Source organism: Phyllostomus discolor, chromosome 4 (assembly GCF_004126475.2).
Source record: "Phyllostomus discolor isolate MPI-MPIP mPhyDis1 chromosome 4, mPhyDis1.pri.v3, whole genome shotgun sequence".
NCBI classification, from domain to species: domain Eukaryota; kingdom Metazoa; phylum Chordata; class Mammalia; order Chiroptera; family Phyllostomidae; genus Phyllostomus; species Phyllostomus discolor.
This window is the reverse complement of record NC_040906.2, coordinates 76,578,595-76,600,111: the sequence shown is the minus strand read 5'-3', so window position 1 is coordinate 76,600,111 and position 21,517 is coordinate 76,578,595. Positions and strand designations below refer to the sequence as shown.

The 21,517-nt window shown below is 36.4% G+C and overlaps 1 protein-coding gene across 3 annotated transcripts in view; it reads left to right on the top strand.

The window, feature by feature from the left end:
• Positions 1–21,517, top strand: part of ARHGAP15 (Rho GTPase activating protein 15) — a 626,777-nt gene that overhangs the window by 21,863 nt on the left and 583,397 nt on the right. For all 3 annotated transcript variants that reach the window (XM_036023540.1, XM_028509736.2, XM_036023541.1), the window contains exon 2: positions 9,107–9,285. In XM_036023540.1, coding sequence (XP_035879433.1) covers positions 9,121–9,285 — 165 coding nt within the window. In that variant the 5' untranslated portion in view covers positions 9,107–9,120. The remainder of the gene's footprint in view (positions 1–9,106; positions 9,286–21,517) is intronic.

The following is a 21,517-nucleotide window of genomic DNA, read 5'->3' as shown; positions in this document are numbered from 1 at the left end:
TTGATACTTGTACACAAGAGATGAAAAATGGCTCAGCATTTCTTGCTAGATTAGGTCAAAACTGACAGAGGCAACAGAGAAGTTGGCATTACTTGCGCCCTTTATGGTTCTCTCATGTATTTAAGGAGATTGGCACTTCATAAAATTTCTTATGCTGCCTAAACATAATTACAATGGCACAGACATTTTGTTTCTCTTTGTTTTTTATTTTTTCTTTATTCATTCATTCATTCATTCATTCATTCATTTTTTATTTAGCTGATCACCAGAGGGAAATTCAAAAGCAGTTCTACTACTCCTATTTTTATATTTTCTTTTATGCTCTTAATAAAATGTGACCGTACCTTTGGACCACTCTTTAAATGCTTCTTCATCTGTCATTCCAGAGAAGTCTTTATCTTTCTCTTCATTTGATTGGTAACCAGGAGCATTAAGCATGCACCTGTAAGTTCAAAGTAAGATTTCCAAAGTTCTAGAGAACATTTCTCCTCCAGATCTCTGGTTGTTCTTATCCTAAAATTAGTGTTTATGAATAGATGCTGTGATATTGCTTCTGATTTGAAGTTAATTAAGAAGTATCTCATGAGAATGCTAGTGTCCATTGTATAGCCTCAGTGGCTGGGGATCCATTCTTTTGGTCTCTTTTTGCCAAGTCTTTTGAGATGGGATTATGTCTTAAATAAATTCAAAGTTTCCCAGGATCTATAAAACAAAACCAAAATCTTTAATAGTAACTGCAAGGTTTTCCAACCCAGCCCTGATTAACTCTTTCCCTAGCATTCCCACCTTACCACCCACACTCTAACATTTGCTGGAGATGCTCACCCCTCTTTTCCTTAAATTTTGTGATCTTAGCTTCTGCTGCTCTTCATATCCCTTCTCTGCCTTTGGAGTCCTACTTATCCTCATACAATGTCAAAGTCAACTGTCACCTTTACCTTGACATTGTCCTCAGTCCCATCCTCCATTGCATGCTCATCACAGTCCTCAGCAGATAAATAAACTCATGTCTAATTCAACCCTAGTGTTTCAATAATTTTTGCAGCAACTATTTCTCAGGGTTGAGGCTCAATAAAAATTTGAATTGTAAAATCAGTTGCTTTGCTCCCAATAGGGTGGAATCTAGAAGGCTAAAGTGCCTGGGGAATGAAAAATTGTAACAGGATATTAAGGTCTGAGAAAAGAACAAGATTGCCTACCACACAATTTTTTTTAGGACTTAGACTACTCAAAAACTATATTTTACTTGTCATTGTCATCATTTAGGATGCCCACATGCAAAGAAAAGAACTGTATTGCAATTTATCCATGCAGCTGACTTTGTCAGTAACTGCACATATCACCTGGATTCCCTGATGTAAGTTCAACAAGTGTGAAGCCTTATTAACACAGTTCCTATATGCAACACCTGCCCAGTCAAAGACAATGTTACCCGATGTGGAGGCTAGGATCACATTCCTTTACTCTGACCTTCCTTTCTCATTATATTTGGCATTTTTGAAACTGAGTTTTATTGCACTCTCTCTGCTTATGGAAGTAGTCTGGGGAAATTAGACTTCATAGAGATGTAGAAGCCACAGGGAAAAAAAAAGAAAAGGAAAAAAGTGAACTGGAAGGAAACTTAAATTAAAATGTTATTTTGGTAAATGGCTGCTGTGGTGGAGACAACAAACAATTGCAATGCAAGCTAATTACTGGCTTGTCAGGCAAGTGTAGCACAAGGGTTGTGCCACACGTTACTGAAGCTACCAAGGCCACAAGTCATTCCCACAGGGGAACAAGCAGATGGTGCTCTACCACATCAGATCTTTCCAGGGGATTGAAATGAATTTCTCAGAGAAGTAATATCTGTCTGTGGAGTTGCCCTGCACTTTTAGCAGACCTGGAGAAACAGCTCTTTCTATATATTCCAGGAAATAAAGGGGTTATATCACTACAGAGAGTCCCTGTGTGTTTAGGCAGAAGGGACACAGTAGCTCTTAGAGGTTGGGGTGACCAGATGTCTCACTGGCTACACAGTGCAAATCCTGGTTCTCACTGAACAGGGATTCCCTAAGGCACACTCAGTACTTGCTTCTGAGACAGGTTTCCTTAAAGAATGCTCAGTGGCAATGTATGTCAGGCAACTGAGTTCTTTTTGAAGGAGGAGTATGAAGTACCTAAAGAAATTTGAAACTCTAGGAAACATACTCTATTGTCAGAACAGTTAACTCTGCTAAGTTATTATAATTGGTGCTAAATTCATGTTTTCTGAGAAAGAGACAAAAAGGTTATTCTGAAATGGAAATATAGCATTCTCCATACTTTTGAAAATTCATATGAATATCCAAGTATACTTTAATGCTAGCTTCCAAAGATATAAAATGAACTGCTCTTTTTTTCTGCTTCTAACTGATCATGAAGTATGATAGTTCATTTGGCCCTTAGAAACTATAGCCAGGGTGAATTACATGTATTTTTTTTAAATAAGAAATAAACTTGGTTAAAGACATGTTCCTATCGGTAATGCTTCGCTAAGCTATGTCCACTGACATTAACTTGTTTCCATATCTTTTCTATTTATATATTCAACATTTAGTCTGTATTGTTTTGTCAGGAAGCACAAGGCATATTTATAAACGATTAAACAGAAAGTCTCATGTACCCAACATGGCTGCCCTATTATCATTTTAAATCTCTAATCTGTGAGATTTCCTTTGGAATTCTTGTTACCTTATCTCCCCATACACAGCTTCCACTTGCCTCAGGAGGTCTATGACTAAAGCAAGGATGTTTGGGATTTAGGCCCTGGGTCCTGTCCAGGACTACTTTTCAACAGTCTGTAGCACCGTGAGGGAGCTTCTCTGAGCTTTGGTTTTCTTTGCTCTGCATCATGGAGATATAGCATAGTATGTATTCAGTATCCCTTAGCTCAAAAAATTCTTAATATACTTCTACTTTTAATGCTATTGATAGAAAAGAGATGTTAAAAATTTACTAAGCCCTGGCTGGCGTAGCTCAATGGATTGAGTGCGGGCTGGGAACCAAAGTGTCCCAGGTTCGATTCCCAGCCAGGGTACATTCCTGGGTTGCAGGCCATAACCCCCAGCAACCGCACATTGATGTTTCTCTGTCTCTCTGTCTCTCTCTTTCTCTCTCTGTCTCTCTCTCTCTCTCTCCCTCCCTCCCTTCCCTCTCTAAAAATAAATAAAAATAAATAAAATCTTTAAAAAAATTTACTTTCTAGCTCAAAAGGGCAACCTGCTGAGACTTAATGTAATTAACAGAGTGCAACTAATAATTGACAGACCAGCAATGCAGTTTTGATTAGATGAACTATCACATTCAGCCCTGTTTGGCTATTTGCAGTAAGAGTGGAGACATGGGCCCAGAACAGCACAGAACCAAGTCTGTTGAGCAGAGCAAGAGTTTGGGCGGCCCTTACGAAGTGCATTGTCATCGCTGCTTCCTGTTTTTAAAACAGTATTGAAAGTGGAACTAGTGCAATATCAGAAGCTATTCTTGCTCTTCTCTTGGTACATACAAAATCAGGAAGTCTAGAGAAGTTGTTACGCCAGTCTTAAGTGATTTACATTTTAATTTTTAACTCAGAGGTATTTATTTGGAAAGTTTTATAAAATCAATGGTTATGTTAGACACGTGCAAAATGAACTAATTCTTCAATATTTTCATTAGTAATTCACCAAGGGTCTGTGTGACTCTTGTAAGAATATAAATGCATAAGGCATCAATGTTTTATGAGTAAAATTGATGATGATGATGATGATGAGCAGATAATATATTACAGGAAGAACCAGGGAAATTGTGAATAGTCACATAGATCACATGAAACTTAAAGTTAATATGACTTATAGTTAACAAAAGTGCTTGCTGACACTAAGTTGCATAGAAATACTCATGAATACTGATTTTACAATATTCTACCAAATTTAGAAAGTTGAAGGTCATTGAAAAATGAAAACATGGATAGAATAATAGAACATGATTTCAAACCCCTGTGAATATTCTTGTAATAATAACATGGAAAGACTCACAAACTGGAGCTCTTCACTGCCTTTCTGAGTACAACCTGAACTCTGTACGTATGTTCCTGGGAACACATTCAGGAACATATGTACTTGACTGGACCCTGGGGTGGGAGGGTTTCTTTTGATTTGAGGTTGGGAAGGCTTCATAATGGAACTTGCTCCCCTAGAACCTCCTTTCATAAAGAGTCGAAAATAAGACCAGCATGGCAGGGCCACCATATCGCACAATTCCAGGGAGCACCATTTACTAGAATGCTAATTAACAGCCTATCCTTAGTCACAAATGTTACCTCCCCTGTATGTGGCGCTGACTGACCAAAGCTGGTCTCCTGCAAGATATTCCTCCCACATAACTACAGGACATCCCAGTCTGAGATTCAGATAAATGCTACTGGGAGGAGTTAAGGGGAAGCCTCACTAATCATTTATGATATTGTGTCAATTCATTTAACATTACTCTGTCACAAACACCAAAGTGACTCATGGAGAGAGTGGGTATATTTCAAGAATTTGGTAAGGGAAAATGGATTATGGAATTTCAGAAATGTTGACTCTGTGGATGAGGCCTGAGTACTTGCTACAGGAGGGGCTTTGATATACAAAATATGAAAGGAATCATAGGTGCCTGGTAGAGGGGAAAAAAGAGTGTTAGGAGGTAGGTGAAGGGAAAATGAGAAGTTGAAAGTTGTTAAACAGAAAGGGTTGCAAGAGGGACCCAAATACAACTTGCAAAATTTGGCCTATAACCAGCCGTATCCACTTTGTATGAGTGGTCCCTACCAGGATGGAAGAGCATAAATCATCTCTGAACCCACAAGCATAGCAGTTACAAGTTTCACAGCTACTAGCACAGCCATCGCTTCAGTCCATCAGGTTTCCTTCTTCCTGTGTCCTCCCCGCTTCCTCTTGCACCTCCCTCAGTTGTGCAGGGGGGTACTGCTTCTCTCTGTCTTGCTCTCAAATCATCTATACGAGACATTTGGTTTTATGCCAAGGAAAGCCCTCTCCACATATTCTGTCCTTCAGAGTGACTAGAACACCAGCCCCTTATAGCACTGGCTAGATTAGATGAAGTGGAGCTTTCTGTCAATCCTTCAGCCCATTGAAAGGCTAGCAAGATCATCAGATTCACACACACCAAGGATAAATGCTATTTTAAAAAATATAATCCATCATTAGTGTGTTCCTTGAACTTCCTTGCTACTATATTTTTCTTTATAACACACTTTAATATCTACCTTATAATCTCAGGTTATTTGAATACCTTTGCATTGCTGAGCCACTTGCCTGAAATGCCCAACCTATTCTGACTTAACTCCAGCACTGGCTGATATCTTTTGCTGCCTATCTGTCTCCACTTCCCAGTTCCACCTGAGTTTGATGCCATTGCTCTTCTCTGAACCTAGACACAACTCTATTCCCATTTAATTATAGCTTGTTTCTCTATCACCCTAACAACTGTAAGACACTTGGTTAAAAAAATATATATTCATCCTCTAATATAGTGCTGCCACTTAGGAGAATCTCAATAAATATTGAATGGATAATTTATATTCTGCTGGTAGAAATCTTTAAGAAGAGGTTTTGTATTGTTTTCTGTGTTTTTCTCAGTGCAATGTTGTGTTCTGCAAAGTTGGAAACCAGGAAATATTTGCAAATATGAGAATAATTATATGATAATACCAAGTTACTGCTATTGCAGAACAAATTACAAGGGAAGCTCAATAAAGAGAACAAGTGAAGGACAGTGGAGTATCAACAAAATGTAAAATGGGGTCAGACAGGAAAGGAAGTGATAGAGGAGAGGGCGAAGTAAGAAAAATGATGCTAACCCTGTAGTAGAGGAAGAGATCAGCCAAACAGAAAGATCTAAAGAAGGGAGATTTTGAAAATGTTTTCTGAAGGCTGTCCCTGAGAAATCAGGAGGGAAAGCCAGATAAGAGGCTTTTTAAGTAATGCAGCCCTCTGACGGCAGCACATCACTAGGCAAAGTATGGGTGGGTTGTGCAATCAATATGAGAATGCAAATGTTCATTTGACAGTGCAGTTTGCACAGACTTTGAGGAAGCAACATGTCCTATAAATGGCACATGGCAGGGCCATGTAAATACAGTGGCTTCATGCTCTTGGTCAGAAGAAAGTGGCTTCGGCCTCAGCGATTTGCCTCAGCAACCAGCATTACAAACACAGCATCCTTAGAGTTTGAATCTAATGAGTAATATGAAGATCAAGCTTTGAATGAACTCACAGGAGACCCATAATTTTCTAGAAAAAACTTATATGTTTAATTATAAATGTCTCCCACCCAAATCCTGGGGCATGGATTCATACTGAACCATGTATTATATTGTTGCTTGTCTGCCTAAAACTACTGAGCTCTGTAGATCTGCACTAATACTTCATGAGCTCCGACTTTACACACATCAGTATCAGAAATGTTAAGGACAACACAGGTCACACCTGTGCTCTTGGCTGCCCCTATCGCCACTATCATTTTTTTCCAATGATAAAACAGAGGTCATTGACTTGTACAAGATCACAAAGGTGCACATTTGAAACAATGCAGCCACTGAAGTCACAAGAGGCACTTTTATGTAACCAAACTAATTAGTATGAATCCTGGGCCTCCATTCCAATGACAGTTTCTAGATTTTCACTCCTTCATTCATTCATCCTTATTTCAATTCACAAAATTATACCCTGAAAAAAACTTGTGACTTTAGTAGTAGCATTTTCATAAATGTCAAAAATTCATGGATTTGCTTTGTTATTTTGAAATAAATTTCACTTGGCTCAGAAAAATTAAAGAATTTGATAATAATTCATACACAGAGTAAAACCAAAATTATTATGTACTGGGCTATATGGAGAAATAACTTTAAATTATGTGCATGTGATTGCATTTACTTTTTAAAAAAAATTTTATATATATATATATATATATAATTATATCTTATTCTTCTTAGATACAGAGGTAAGGACCATGTGCCTATTGTAGTGGAGAGATTTGATGTTTCTTCAACTCTTCTCAGCAAAGCAGCTGTCATTTTATTTCTATGAAATTGTGGAAACAAAGTCTTCTTTTATTCAAATTATTGTTTCAAATCTTATTGAAGGCGCTCTTTTATTCTCAATTAAATAAATTTTTATTTTTTAACACATCACTCATAGAAACATGAAAATGAAAATATGAACAAAATAAATCTGTGAAGGAATTCTTAAAACATTTTTGTAAACAACTTTGTGAGGTACAACTGAAGTAAAGTGCGAGTATTTAAAATGTACTATGATATTATTTTTAAAATAGGTACACTACTACTGTTAAACCATCATCACAATCAAGATGACAAAACATCTATCACATCCAAAGTGTCCTTGTATCCAGTAAAATCCCTGGAACCCATCAGCTCTCCACCACTGTTACTTTGCATTTTTCTAGAATATTATATAAGTGAAATCATAAGTGGCCAATATGTACTTTTTTATCTGGCCTGGCTTCTTTCATTCTGTACATAAAATTTGCAATTTATCCATGTGGCTGTATGCATCAATATGTCATTACTTTTTATTATTGAGCAACATTTTATTGTGCCAGATAAACTAGAATTTGCCCATCTATTCACCTATCAATGGACATCTGGGTCTTTGGGGGAAAGGAAAATGCATACTCCTTCACTTCTTTCTGTCCAGGATCCTTGGAAAAATCACTAGTCACTTTGATCCTGATTTTTTTCCTCTACAAATATATGTTTAATGTCTATCTCATAGGTTTTGCAAGGATTAAACCACTGAACACAGAGCCTGACACATAATACATACTCAATAAATGTTAATTTATTTTTAAGTTATAACTTAATTGACTTACTGGTATCAGTTTTAAGGTAACACCTTTCCTCCTGTGAAAATGCTTTCATTCTTTCCTAATTATTTTCTTGTCCACTTACCTTGAACATTACCATAATTCAAGCCCCATCACCTCTTCAACAGACATAGGGTTACCAACAAATAGAGTTGTTGTCCTAAAATATCCTCCTTTTGGATTTCATTGACTTCTATAACTGGTGACTTTTTTTAATGTTTACACAGATGCCCAGGCTAGCTCTGGAATGTCTACAGGGGTGAAACATGCAGACAACCATCAGGCTGCAAGGGGATCTGTTTTCAGAAGCTTAGAAGCTGTGTTTGTAGTTGTTTTTCTAAATGAGATTATATGCCCTTTGTGGTGTTTATGGGGAAGAACAGTTGAAAAGAATTATGGATTTGGGGGAACAACTAAAGCCCTCCCAATCCACCCACTGATGCTGGCACAGTTTAGTTGTCTCTGTTTTTTCCCAAATTATTATTTCTCCACTGTCACTCCTTTAAATATGCCCATTAATAAAATAAATAAGTAAATAAAAAATAAATAAATGGTGTTGATTTTATTTTTCTTCATATTCTTTGCCAATATTATGTCCAACTAAGCTACTGAATCTATTCAATTGGCAGGTGGTGATAGACAAAAGCATTTTAATTCCCCCCATGAAAATTATGAGGGGAGTGCTGGGGCTGAGCGCAATGCTAATAAGAGCAAGGCAGCGTATCTGATAGGGGGACTGGTTTGGTTTTCTCTAATGCCGTTCTTTTCTACTGGCTGAAATTTGACTTGATTGACATAGGTATCTATTCACCAAAAGAGTCTTGGTGGTCATGTGTGGAGGTGGAACAGGATGGGGTAGGTAACAGACAACAATATGAGTAAAAAAATTGTGTATCCTAACGAAGACTTGTTGGCAATATCAGCTCTATATAAGGGAGATTCTATTATATCACTGTTAGTTCCTCAATGGAATAGGAACTACACAGAGTATGGGTATGCTGCCTATGAACTCTGAAGTCCTCTGGCATCTACAGTACTGCCTACATAATTTAATTGATTAAAAAATTTACAAAGGAATGACCTTTTTCTTTACTACCCAGACAAGTGGAGACTATTCATTTCATTTATTACCTTATTGCTTAATAAGGGTGTGCATTCCACCAAGAGCTTTTCATGATAAAGTACATTTAGAATAATACTATATTTTATATTTTATCAGGAAAACACTGTAACATGCAGAAATCTACAAATTTAGATACCTCTGTGGAAACACTGAATCCTACCCACCAAGGCACTGGACCTGTGCAGATGAGAATCAAAAATGCCAACAGCCACCATGACAGGCTGAGCCAAAGTAAATCCATGATCCTTACCGATGCTGGGAAGGTCACTGAACCCGTAAGTCAATATTCCTAATACCCCAAGTGCCCTAATACAGAATTTTTTAAAAAGCCACACACACAAATTAGCCTTGTTTTATTTGTTTTCTTAATGTGCATGAGAAAACTATTTTTTGTAATGTATTTATCTTGCCTACTTACAGTCATAATGATATTCCCAGTTGTGAGAGAAGAGATGGGCTTAATCCAGAGTGATAAAGTGGATTTGGAGCTAGACTGAAGAGCACCTTTGACTCATTTTAAGGGCCTCCGCTATCATGCTTCAGTGTCATAAAAATAATGAGGTTATGCTAGCATGTGGTGTTTGCACTTCCAAATATAGTATATCACTTTGAAAAGCCAGAGGCTAAAATTAGCTAAGAATGAACTGAGAAAAATAGTCTTTAAAAAATGTGAAAAATTGTTTCTTAAAATCTTCCAGAAATGTATGGTATTGGAAATTAGCATTTGATTTGGAACGAGTCTAAACGATTGAAATGGTGCGGTGATTTAAGGCTTGGAGAGGAAGCCATTTTGTCTTGATAATGTATCATTAGGAAGATTTGAAATAAAATAGTTAGAGATGAACTCTACTGCCAATTGTGTCCCTGCCCCTGCACACATCCTGAGCCACTAAACACACTGATTGCAATGAGTCTCCTCTGGTTAATTTTCTTCCATAATGGTGGTAACTTGCAGCTGAGGCCATAGGATGTTGCAAAATTATTTATGCAATGTTAGCCACTCTTTTGGACCCCAGATCTATTTTGTTTCTCACAGTGAGAGCAAAAGCGAGAAATAGGTTAGCTAGGGACAGGCTGCGATTCCCAGTCATCCTGCAGAAACATGTGAGCTATTAATTGTGTGTTCTGTTAATATCGTAGAGGCCTATGAAATATTCAGCTCCCTAACTGAGTTATTAAATGAAATAAACTTGCTGAGTAGCATGTTACCAATTATATTTATTCCCTGTTTTTCACTCAAATTTCAAGTGCAAAATTAACCCACAATAATCTCAGGCACCTGAGAAATATATGATTTTAAACATCCCTTCTTCAGTATTATAGGCAAATTTAGCATGAGGAAGCCAGCGATTATATTTTGAGAGTAAGAAATACATCCTTAGATAAGGTACCCAGAGATGCATTTTTCCTTATTTACTTTCTCATTTAAAAGTATTGTCTGCTGGGAGGCACAACAGTGCCTGCTCTATCTCTACTTTTGAAGCAGCTACAGTGTTCCTCAACTATGAACTTGAGGCAGTGGTTAGAGTAAATTATTGGAATCTCTATAATGTATTATCAGTAAGAACTGTACCTTTGAAAAAGTTTAAAAGTTAAGTATATTTAATGATGCCTAACATATTTTATTGGCTGTGTTTAACAAAAGGCACTATGCCGCAGTTGTTTTTGACAAGCATGAAAACATCACAGCATGAGACTGCAAAAGGAATTATGGAGAGAAATTACAAGTGATCCATCTCTCAATGAATTATCCACCTCAATAGCCCGCAGAACTCAGCTACCAATTAACACCTACTTTATTACATGTTGGGATGTACTTAATAACTTTCATGTGTTTATGCACTATTACCTTGACTGATGCCTCTTGTACAATTAGGCATAATTGGCATATCAATATGCAAAAGTTAAAAGGATTAACCCTCTTAAAACTAATGAGCATTTCTGTATCCAGCTGCTAAATGAGAGAAAATTAGCATTTTTCACTTTTGGGCAGGATTTTATCATGCAGTTTCTCATTGTTGATATTACCTTGTTACATAACTTTAGTTCGAGGGTTATATGCTGGACTACTAGAGAATAAGAGTTTCCCAAAGTTAAATTAGCTATAATTATCACAGCTTTGTTTCCTCATTCTTAGCCTGGACAATATGTATTCCTCGATAAGGAACAAAAATGAAAGTTACTTTGGCTATGTGTGCTTAGTGCCTAATTATATAAAAAGGGTATTTCAGGGAGGATATGTCATTTCGCCGAGAAAACTTGGCTCAGAGATGCGTACTGAGAGCCCGCCATGGCACTAATTTTCTTTCTGTCTCAGTTCTTTTCATCTCTTTTTTCAATGCACAATTTTCTGACTAGATACTAACAGAATGTAAAGTATTTTGGCGTATTTATTCAAATAAGCCTGTTAAAGATGTCTGCTCAAGCTAAACTAAGAGCTTGATTTTTCAGAACTTGAAGGTTGAGGTGAGGTCAAGGGGGAGTGGATTGTGAACTTAGGAGAAATAGAAGATGTATACCAAAAATGTGTGCACATGTTCACAGGTAGCAGGGTTTGTTGTAACAGAGACTCATACATTTAATCTGTACATGAAGAGAATAAGAGTACTTAGAGACTACATATATGCTATGCACCTTATTTAGTATGCATTGCGTATATACACACACTGGCATGCTAATTATATAAATCTAATATGGACTTATTGGAGTATATAATAACATAAGGCTATGATATTTTATTTATAACAATTTAACTAATTACAGAAGGTTCCAGGGTCAAATCAGTTATATAATTTTGACATTAGTTCATAAATCTTTTTTATTATTTTAATTATATATTTGATATAACTATGAACTCAGAACATAATACAAAATTCTCCAAATATGTGATAAGCGCCCATTTGGTTTTCAAATTTAGGAGTAACAGTTAGAAATGTCAATATAAACATTTATCAACCCTAATCCCTGCAAACATAGGTGACTTTACTTGTTAAATTAAAAGTTTTGATTACTTAAGTGTTGCAGGGAAGCATTTCAATAAAGTAAGTATTGATACCCCATATACCATTTTATTGGTGGTATGCATCATTTTCTTTATTCACCAAATAATCATTTTTATGTGGTTAATAAGATCAATGCCTTTTCAAAATTCAAAGAGGCCATTTTTCTACCTGGGTAATATTGGAGAGGTAGGAAATTTGGACAAGGGAGGACATGGATAGCTAGAGAATTTCCTATCTGTGAGAGACATCTGGAGACCTCTGATTGGTGGGAAGGAGTGCTCTTTGGTCTCGGTGATTTGTTGCCTTATCCTCAGAACCAGAGCGAGCCCACTTAAAGGTGGGCTGCAGTTTACCTGAATGTGCCAACCACAGAAGCAGACAGGAGTGTAAAGTAAATGGGAACAAGAGAAGTGTGCCTCTTTAAGGGCTGGAAAAGTTAATGTGCAATCCAGCAAATAGCTATTGCAAAAAGTTTAATGTGGCTTTGATGTTATTTGCAAGAAGGATGCCCCAGACTAGTAGATATTTTAGAATAGATATTAATGAAGAGTTTAAGCAGTTGAAGTCAGGAAACTGTAGACAGGATTTGCAGGGAGGAGCAGTTTCGGCATTTAATGCTGGTAGCTTAAGCAGCAACATGTATGAATATTCACCATTTCCATCTTGTAAACCTCACAGAACTGCATTAATTCATTCATGGCCATTTTGGACAGGGAAATATCTTTCTATTAGTGTTCAGATAAAGATTTATCTTGAACCATTCCTAAACATTAACACATACATTTCCTTTCGCTTCCATTAATGGTATGGGCTCATTCATGTTTCTTTTTAATATATTATAAGGAAAAAGAGGAAACAACTTTCTTTTGTTTCTTCTGGTATTATAGGATACTTGCCAAAGTTGTGGCTAGCCAAAAAGGCAGGCATAAAAATTGCTACTAAAAATATACGCCTTCTGTTTAGCGGAGTTTTTGAGAAATATTATGAGACTGTAAGGCTTGTCCATGTTTACTTCAAATCAAGCTTATAGTTAGGTTTGAGGCTTTGTTTGTGTAAATTGTCCTGAAGTGGATCCTGATATTTAATTAAAATGACACTAAATCACTTTGAATTGATAAGACTTGGCATCTCAAACAAAGGTAATTGCCCGTATTGGTTTTGTGCAAAAATAGCACTGCTTGGAAAATGTGCAGCCAACACAGACTGTCAACTCCATTTATAGATCAATATGTGAAAACCATTGATCAGGCAGGCATGTATAACAGTAACACTTTGCATTTATTTGTTGTTTTTATACCACATTAAGGTTTACAGGATTATAGGCTTCCTAAATATTTTGACTTCCTCATAAATATATGATCTGTTGCATGTTAATTAAATGAGAATCTGCAGCTATTTCTGAAATTGTTTTTAGTTTGATGATTTTCTTTTATTACTGTGGATTGTATAATCTGAAAATGGATTAGTTTCCTTCTGCATAAAGATTATTAAAGCTTATTTTAATGTGTCCTACTTAGTGTGAGATGTGGTTGCCTTTTTGCTTTGAAATATATGGATACAGACAATTATTTTCTCTTAGCGAATGGCTGATCTTTTTTTTATTAACTGGGCATTCTCAGCGCTCAGGGTAGAATTATTTCCTGATGTATTCTGCACACCCTGTAGATAACGGGTCTTCTTGATTTCTCCTGATAGAATTTGTTTCCTTTCTGTCTTTTTATCTAGCTCTGTAGTACAAGCATCTGATCAAACATTATGTAGAAAATAAACTGATCATCTCTATTAAATTCTAGACACACGCAAATATAATCTGAATTCTATTCTTTTTCTGATTCAAGAACAAGTCCTATGAGCTGTTGTTATACACTGCATTCTGCAGTTAAATCTTTCTTATCTCATCAATGTAAGGACAGTGTTTTGTTCCTAATCTTTATTGGACTATTGTGGATGACATTTGTAAGCCATTGTGGTTTATAAGGAAAAGCTGGAGGACAGTGGAGTGAGACTCTCCATAGATCCAAGCCTCAGATATGACTACGCAATAAAGTGTCTTCCACAGCAATTTTCTTTGCCACTGAGAGGTCAATTTTGTTGAGAAATCGTTTTATATCCTCCATATACATCAGGAGTGCTTCTTTCAACAAAATACTTGGCTTTTTATATGATATTAAAACAATAATAAAAGCAACAAGATTTTAGAAAAAGCAAAAAAAGAAAAACTTATGAAAGTCAAAGGTTACCTAAGGTAAGTAGTCTGCTGTAGAGCAGATGAAAAAGTTTATTAGCCTGAATTTGGCTTTTACATAATATGCCCTGTGGGGGGGAAACAAAAAAAAAAAACACCACGGATTTTTTCCCTTGTCTTTGCCATTCCATATCATCTCATGCTGTGAAAATCTTTAACTCTGTTTACCAAGCACAAATTGGACTTGTCAAAGGTTCAGAAAGTTTACAGCAACACTAAAGGCTTGATACTTCAAAGGATGAGCCTGGGCTCTTGAATTCACATACATGGCTGCATCGTTTCCATTTTAACTTGAGCGTAGCTAAATTTGTTTATAATCTCCTACTGATTGAACATGGTGAGGAATGTACACAAGATGAGACACATTTTTTTAAAAGTTAGTCCTATGATTACTAATTTGAATCCAAAACTCTAACCTTGTTAGCATCTGGACTTATTTCCATAATAACAACCCCTTCAGAACCTACAAAGTAATGAATAATTGACAACAAATGAAATGTTTTGATAGTTGTCGGCACAAAGCATGTTTAATGTTTTGTGTTGCTTCCTAGCTAATTATGTAGATGACACATTTGTCAGACCTTGACTGCCATTAGAAACGTGTTTCCAGAGGGGAGAAAAACAGGCTATTCATAGAGTAATTAACTAGAATGCTCAATGACCTGTGAGAGATTCAAATCGCTGCCAGTTCAGACATTGTTTTGTTACAGAAGCAGAGGGGTAATTAAAATTCCAAATTATAGTCCTATGATGGAGCATTTGTTTGTTGACAGTATACTCTTACTCTAGTTTGTTAATTCTTTTTTAAATTGCTTCTAATCCATTTTATAGCTTTAGGAGTCCCGTCTTTGAATTTACTGACAACTAATATTACGGTAAATTGTGCTTCAGTGGAGTACTGAGTGCTTCACAGTTTCAAGGGAGCACGAAGTGGGTGGGATAAAAAAGAGCTCCTTCCCTAAACTGGCATATCAGGTGCTATCAGTGGGGATGGCACTAATGTAGAACATCTTGTTAAATATTTTTTCCAATTCTGTAGTAGGGGGAAACATTCTAGCAAGGAATACAGAGATAACGAGGAAAGCAACAAGGAACATTGAAAACGAAGAAGGAAAACTGATTTCTGAAACAGAAATGACTGAAGAAGGGGCTCCGATACCAAGAAGAAAGAGAGGGGATTTAGGACTGAGAAAGATTTGGGGAAGCGTGTTGAGCTCAATGCTGAGGGTGCAACAGTTTGTAGGGAAGCTCTCATAAATCACCTCAAAATAAGGGCATGTTTTGCAGAAGTAGAGACTTTACATCTCAGGTCAAAAACAACCCGCAGGGTAATGGTATCACCCATGAGATTTTTCAAGGAATCATTGGTATAATTTACAAATCTAGAAAGCTACCATAGTCAAAAGAGTGAAATACTTATTTAGATTGCCGAAAGTGAGAATATAGTTTTATTAAAAGGATCTGACAGAAGTCACATGGTATTTGAAGCAGGCGAGCTGACAGAGGCATCCAGTGCGCGTTGAATTATCCCGAAGTCACTGTCAGCTAGGATTGATTTTCACTTTCCCCGTTTATGTAACGGTTCCTGTGATACAGCTGACCCTGAATCACGTTACCTTGTCATTTCTCTGCATGGATCAAGAAGAGATGAGCTGAAAATAGCTAGCTAGACACTGACCTTGAACTTGCCAGAAAAGTGAGAAGTGACAGTGGGGTTTTTCTGTAGTTCACGTACAAAGATTAAGACAAACTGTTTTCTCTGTTGAGTTCACTGTCACAGCACAAGGGGGCAGAGCAGTACTGGAGATTATAGGTAAAACAGCTTCTACACCAGCCTGTAAAGGCTCTGAAATCCCAAGTTAGAGCCAGAGGTCTTATTTTTACATCTTAGTGTAGACATAAAGGAGAATTATTGATGAATCGAAATCTTAGGTCCCCTGATATTCATAATCAGTAATCTAAAAGTATACATTCTATTTAAAAAAAGGTACCTAATATTCTGTGTGGCAGTGACTATGCTGTGCCTCTAAATTATCTTCAGCATCTTATTTAATTCATTTAATACACTTCACTCTTAAAATAACATTGGAATCATAGTCAATATTATTAATATAGTTTTATAGCAAATTCCTAAAGTGATGTACATCATTTTTTGGTACAATTTTATCAGAAGACAGCAAGAGCTGTTTTATACTTATTAAGTATCAAAACTCCAAAATTAAGATAAATTCAATAAATAAAAAGAAATACCAGTAAAAATAATGGGAAAGGGGTGGGCTCTTGAATCTTGATTTAGTAGAGATTAAATTTTTATCTGGGGATGGACAACCTGGACAAGATGAGTATAGAGTTGATTTCCTTATATTGAATAAAAAGAAAAATATGTGAAAAATTCTTGGATAGGGTTATATGGTGATATAAACCCACAAAATAAAGGCTAAAAATGATGTCTTCCATGTGACTTACATTTGTCTAAACCTTGCAAATTTTTCAATTTTAATACTTATCTCAGTTTTCAAAAACGTCCTTTAATAGATCATCTTTATAACCTCAATTCATCTAAGACACAGTGTGTTGAACATTGTCCTTTGCTTGCTAGCGCTTAAGCTAAATCATTGTTGTAGTAATGCTGCATGTTTCTCATAAATGGCACTCAAAGAACTTGCCAAGTGAAGCAGGGAACTGAAGCAGGTTGAAAAAACAGAAGAACACTGACTTGATTATCCCCCAGGTTGTAAGTACCTTATGTAATGGCAAAACAGCATCATTGCATGTGTGATGGCACAATAACACTGTAAACCTCCGTGGTAACAAGATCCTTTCTTGCATATAATGGATTATTTCTGTGCGCATGCACATAAACATACACATCTATATACACACATATATATCTACTATACTTATATACATATAAGTATACAGTGAATATATGTACACTTCTCTGTCTCTCTGTATACACATATATACAGAGAAATGTATATAATACTTATTTGAGCTCATTTTTACATTCTAAGAAAAATAACCAATACGTCAAAAAGCTGATATATCAAGATTGCTTCAATTCTCCTTTTCTGCAGATTAACTCAAGACAAACTGCAGACAGCTATAATTGAACAACAATAAAATAATTTAAAAAAAAGACAAAATGATAATGTTAAGTTCTGAGAAGTAAAAAGAATTCCTATTTGTTTCAAGGATAAAATAAACAGGAGATCATTCTGTTGCCAAGAATGAAGTTGAAAATATTCGGAATGCTGCATTATCACAGGAATCTACAGTACCTAGCTTCTGGCCTCAGGTAGTAAAAATAGTTTTGTGCTTCAAACATAAGCTTTCCAGCCTAGAAGGTTTCCACGTGTACGTGTACGTGTGTTGGAGGCATGGGGACTTAGTGAACTGACAGTTACAAAGTCCGTGTGTCCAAGATGGACGTCTCTGAAGGCAAGCTTGAGGCACAGTTGCATTCCTTGAGTTGCACTTGGCGTTCCTACTCCTTGGAGTGTGCGGAAGACCTCCTGAGTGCCCTCTCCCAGGAAAACCACTCTAATGCTTGACTAGCTTCTGCTTCTGAGGTCAAGGCAGACATAAAGATGTTGGCTGCAAAACCACTTCCCCAGAGTTGTTTTCTCCTTTCCCTTCAGTGCATAAGGCTTTTAATAAGGGCCTCCCATCCCTGATGTGTTCAGATTCAGTTTATTGTTACCATCTGTTTAATTACCCTCTCAGGTTTGAGTTGGGAAACATGAAAGTATTTTATCCAGCCTTTGAGTCCCTGTGTTCCTAAAGAGATGTGGGTAAAGTACTTGTCAGTTTGCAAAAGGCATATTGAAAACTGATAAGCGGAACCATCTCTAAACAACACCAAGTAAGGAAAAGGCCATATTTTTTACATTAATGCATCTTGCAAGTAATTAGCAAATGTACAGTGGCACTCTCTCCCAGCCATGATGCCATCTTCTTTACATACAATCTCATGTGCATCTCCTTTGAGGTGATGGATTTTTATGGTTTCCCTTCCTTTCCAATGCAGTGGCAGTAAGTTTATTGTGGAAGAGCTATAGGCTTTCAATTGTAACAGGAAGAATGGTTGTCCTATGTCAAGCAAGTTTAAGGATGTGCTAGACTAAAAAAAAAATCACATACAGTGTGGGGCAAAAGTATGTTTACAGTTTTGCATATGTGAAACAGTTTATTCTTATATTATCATTTACTAAACATTGTATTATTTCATTTGAGCAACTGTAAACCTCCTTTTGCCATACCTTTATATCCTCAGTAAAGAAGGGCAGAATCTTTGGAAGAAGGTGAAAAAAACCCAGACGAAATTCAGAGTCATTTTATTCCTTTCACACTTTATCCTCTTTGTTATCATCATTACCTTCTACCTTTGTTTTTCTTGGAGAAACACGAGCACATTGTTTCTGGTGGCCACTATAATCACCATGATGTGGTGCATTTTTCACATGGAAAATGCCTTTGATCATAAAAGTTCCACTGCTGGACACAAACCTCTCACCCACTTATGTCTAAATTATACCAGCATTTGGGTGAAATGAAAAAAATAACACACAATTTAACAAAGCCAAATTTGAATGTTTAAGTATCAAAATGTTTTAAAGTTCTGACTCTGGAACCATATATGTAATTAAGTAGATAGATAGGTAGATAGATAGATTTTACTTTCTAAATCAAACAAAGAGGCCAAATGACTGCTGTTTTATTTTTATTTATCTCTTAGGAGTTTATTTTAATAAGTGAACAACATATTTTCCTGATATTCTAAGATGATTTTAGATTAAAAATGTGTTTGAAAGTGTTTGGGAATGTTAGTCTTGGTGTTAGGTGAGTACTCTTCCATAATACCATAAGTATAAATGACGGAGATACCGTTTTCTCTTTGTCCCTTTATGTAGAAACCAGTGCTGTTCATTCCTTATGATCTTATATTATTCCTATCAGGGAAGAGAAATAGTGGTGACACTAACTTTCCTCCAATATTTTTGGACACCTGACCTGCTTTCCTTCCCACAGGGTAAAAGGAAGCTGCAGTCTTCATATTTCCAATGAGAAGGGACATGTGTCTCCTTGCATTGAATTGTCTGAGATCATAGCACATAGCACAAAGTGACCCAATATAGGAAGACAGGAAAAGAAAGTGACAGTTTCGTTTGTTCATATATAAATGTCAACATCAAAACATGGGGGCAAATCCTAGAGACCCACTGGCAGATCATAAGAATTAAATAGCAAGAGCTGATGTTCTATACTTAAAATGTATTCAAGGCATAGTCTGTAAACAGCAGTGAAAGGATAATGAACAAATAAGTTTAGCTCAGGTTACACAAACTGAGTGTAACTTGCTGTTCTCAAGATCCATGGGAAAGTGATTCTGGCTGATACCTGATAATACATCACCCACTGTGGTCTTGCCTATTGATCATAGTCTGACAATGGGAAACCTTTCATGGCTACTTCCTCTTTTACCATGAATTATTGACAGTGTTAATGCCAATAGCTCATGATCAAATAGACAGGAAAGAAGTTTACATTCCTGGTTGTGCTATCCTTAACCTCCACAGTGTAAAAAGAAAAAAAAAAGAAAGAAGAAATGTCTCTTCCTGTCTTGAAGATATTAATGAATTGCTTTTACTTTCACACAGATTATTAACATATCTTTATAATTCTCATCTACAACATATATAATAAAGCCTTATATTGAAAACAACTTTGTAATTGTTATTTTTACCCTACTGTTCTCTACCTTATATAACAAATGTCCTAGGAAATGTTACTCTAATGGTATGTTCTGAGATCCCCGTGTTAATGATTTTCTCCTCACGGAGTGGTCATCACCCAACCCTGCGTCTGAGTTCCTCTAAGAATCCCCAAAGTGGAAAGAGAGCCTGCAGGTCAGCTACTTTTGTCTGTTCATTCAGTAGCCCATGCTTTAATCTATGCAACAGATATTTATTGCCATTTATTTTATATCAGAGTCTGCTTTAAAAGCTGAGCACACAAAACAAAAAGAGTCTCTATCCTGTTGGAGGTTACAGTCCAGTAAAGCAGACTCCTTTTCCAGGGATAGCTGGGCTCAACCCCTCCAATTCCCAAACCTCATCATTGTCGCTGCTAGCACCTCCTCACTCTCAACAACAGTATCAGCATCATGCACTTCACATTTTGTTGTAAATATTGTTGTACAGCATTTAAAATTGGCTTTTGAAATGAGACCTTCACTCCCTCTTCCTGTAGGTGGATTTCTGTGGGTTGTAAATCTCAAGTTAATTTTTTAAATCTAAAATTGTGGGACTCCCACCTTATTTTAACCTACTTTATGCTCTCTTTTGCACACTGACATATTTTCTGTCTTGTCTCCGTTGACATACACAGTTATTAAACTACTTTCTTTGGTAACAAGCCAAGGTGCAATATTTTTATCTGGTTAAATTTTATTCATCACCTATTCTTATACCCGCTTCCTTAGTCTTAATGAATGCATGATAAAAGTTTGAGTTGAATTTTTTGAATAAAAATTAAAATGTTAGTATGTTTGCTTGTCATCTATGACTGTTTATACTTTCAACATGAAAATTGAAAATGGACTAAATTGAAAATTTAGACTTTTACAGAACACTCAAAATTTTCACCTTGTTCTTTTTCTTTCATTTTTATTTTTTTCATATTTTCCCATTACCATTTAGTCTCTTTGTACCCCCTCCCCTCATAATCACCATACTGTTGTTGTCCATGAGTCCTTTTTTCCTTTTTGCTCAGTCCCTCTGCCCCCTAAACTCTTCCTCCCTTAGTTGGCATCCTACTCTCCATCTATGAGTCTGTCTCTATTTCTTGACTGTTTAAAAGTTTTATTGTAAACTTTGCTTTTGGGGTCTGGCTGAATACTATCCTCCAAGTAAATCTGTCAAATTTTTGTTGTGTTGATTGGGAAAAGCAAGATCTAACTTACAAACCTACCTAAGTAGTCTTTATTATTAGTGTTATTCTTGTCCATTTAAGAGCTTGCCATGATAGCCCTTAAAACCTGTTGCCAGCCCTGATACCAGTGTGCACCTGCATTAAGACAGAGGTGATGACATTGACCATGAAGCAAAGATCAGAGCACATACGCTCAGTTGTCAGTGTAAGCTCTTTTGAGGATTACTCCATTCTGGGAAACAAAAAAGAAAAAAAAATCCTTTTGAAGGGTGATTTCTTCAAATTGCATAGACAAACTAGGGCCAAAATGGAATAACATCCAGGTGT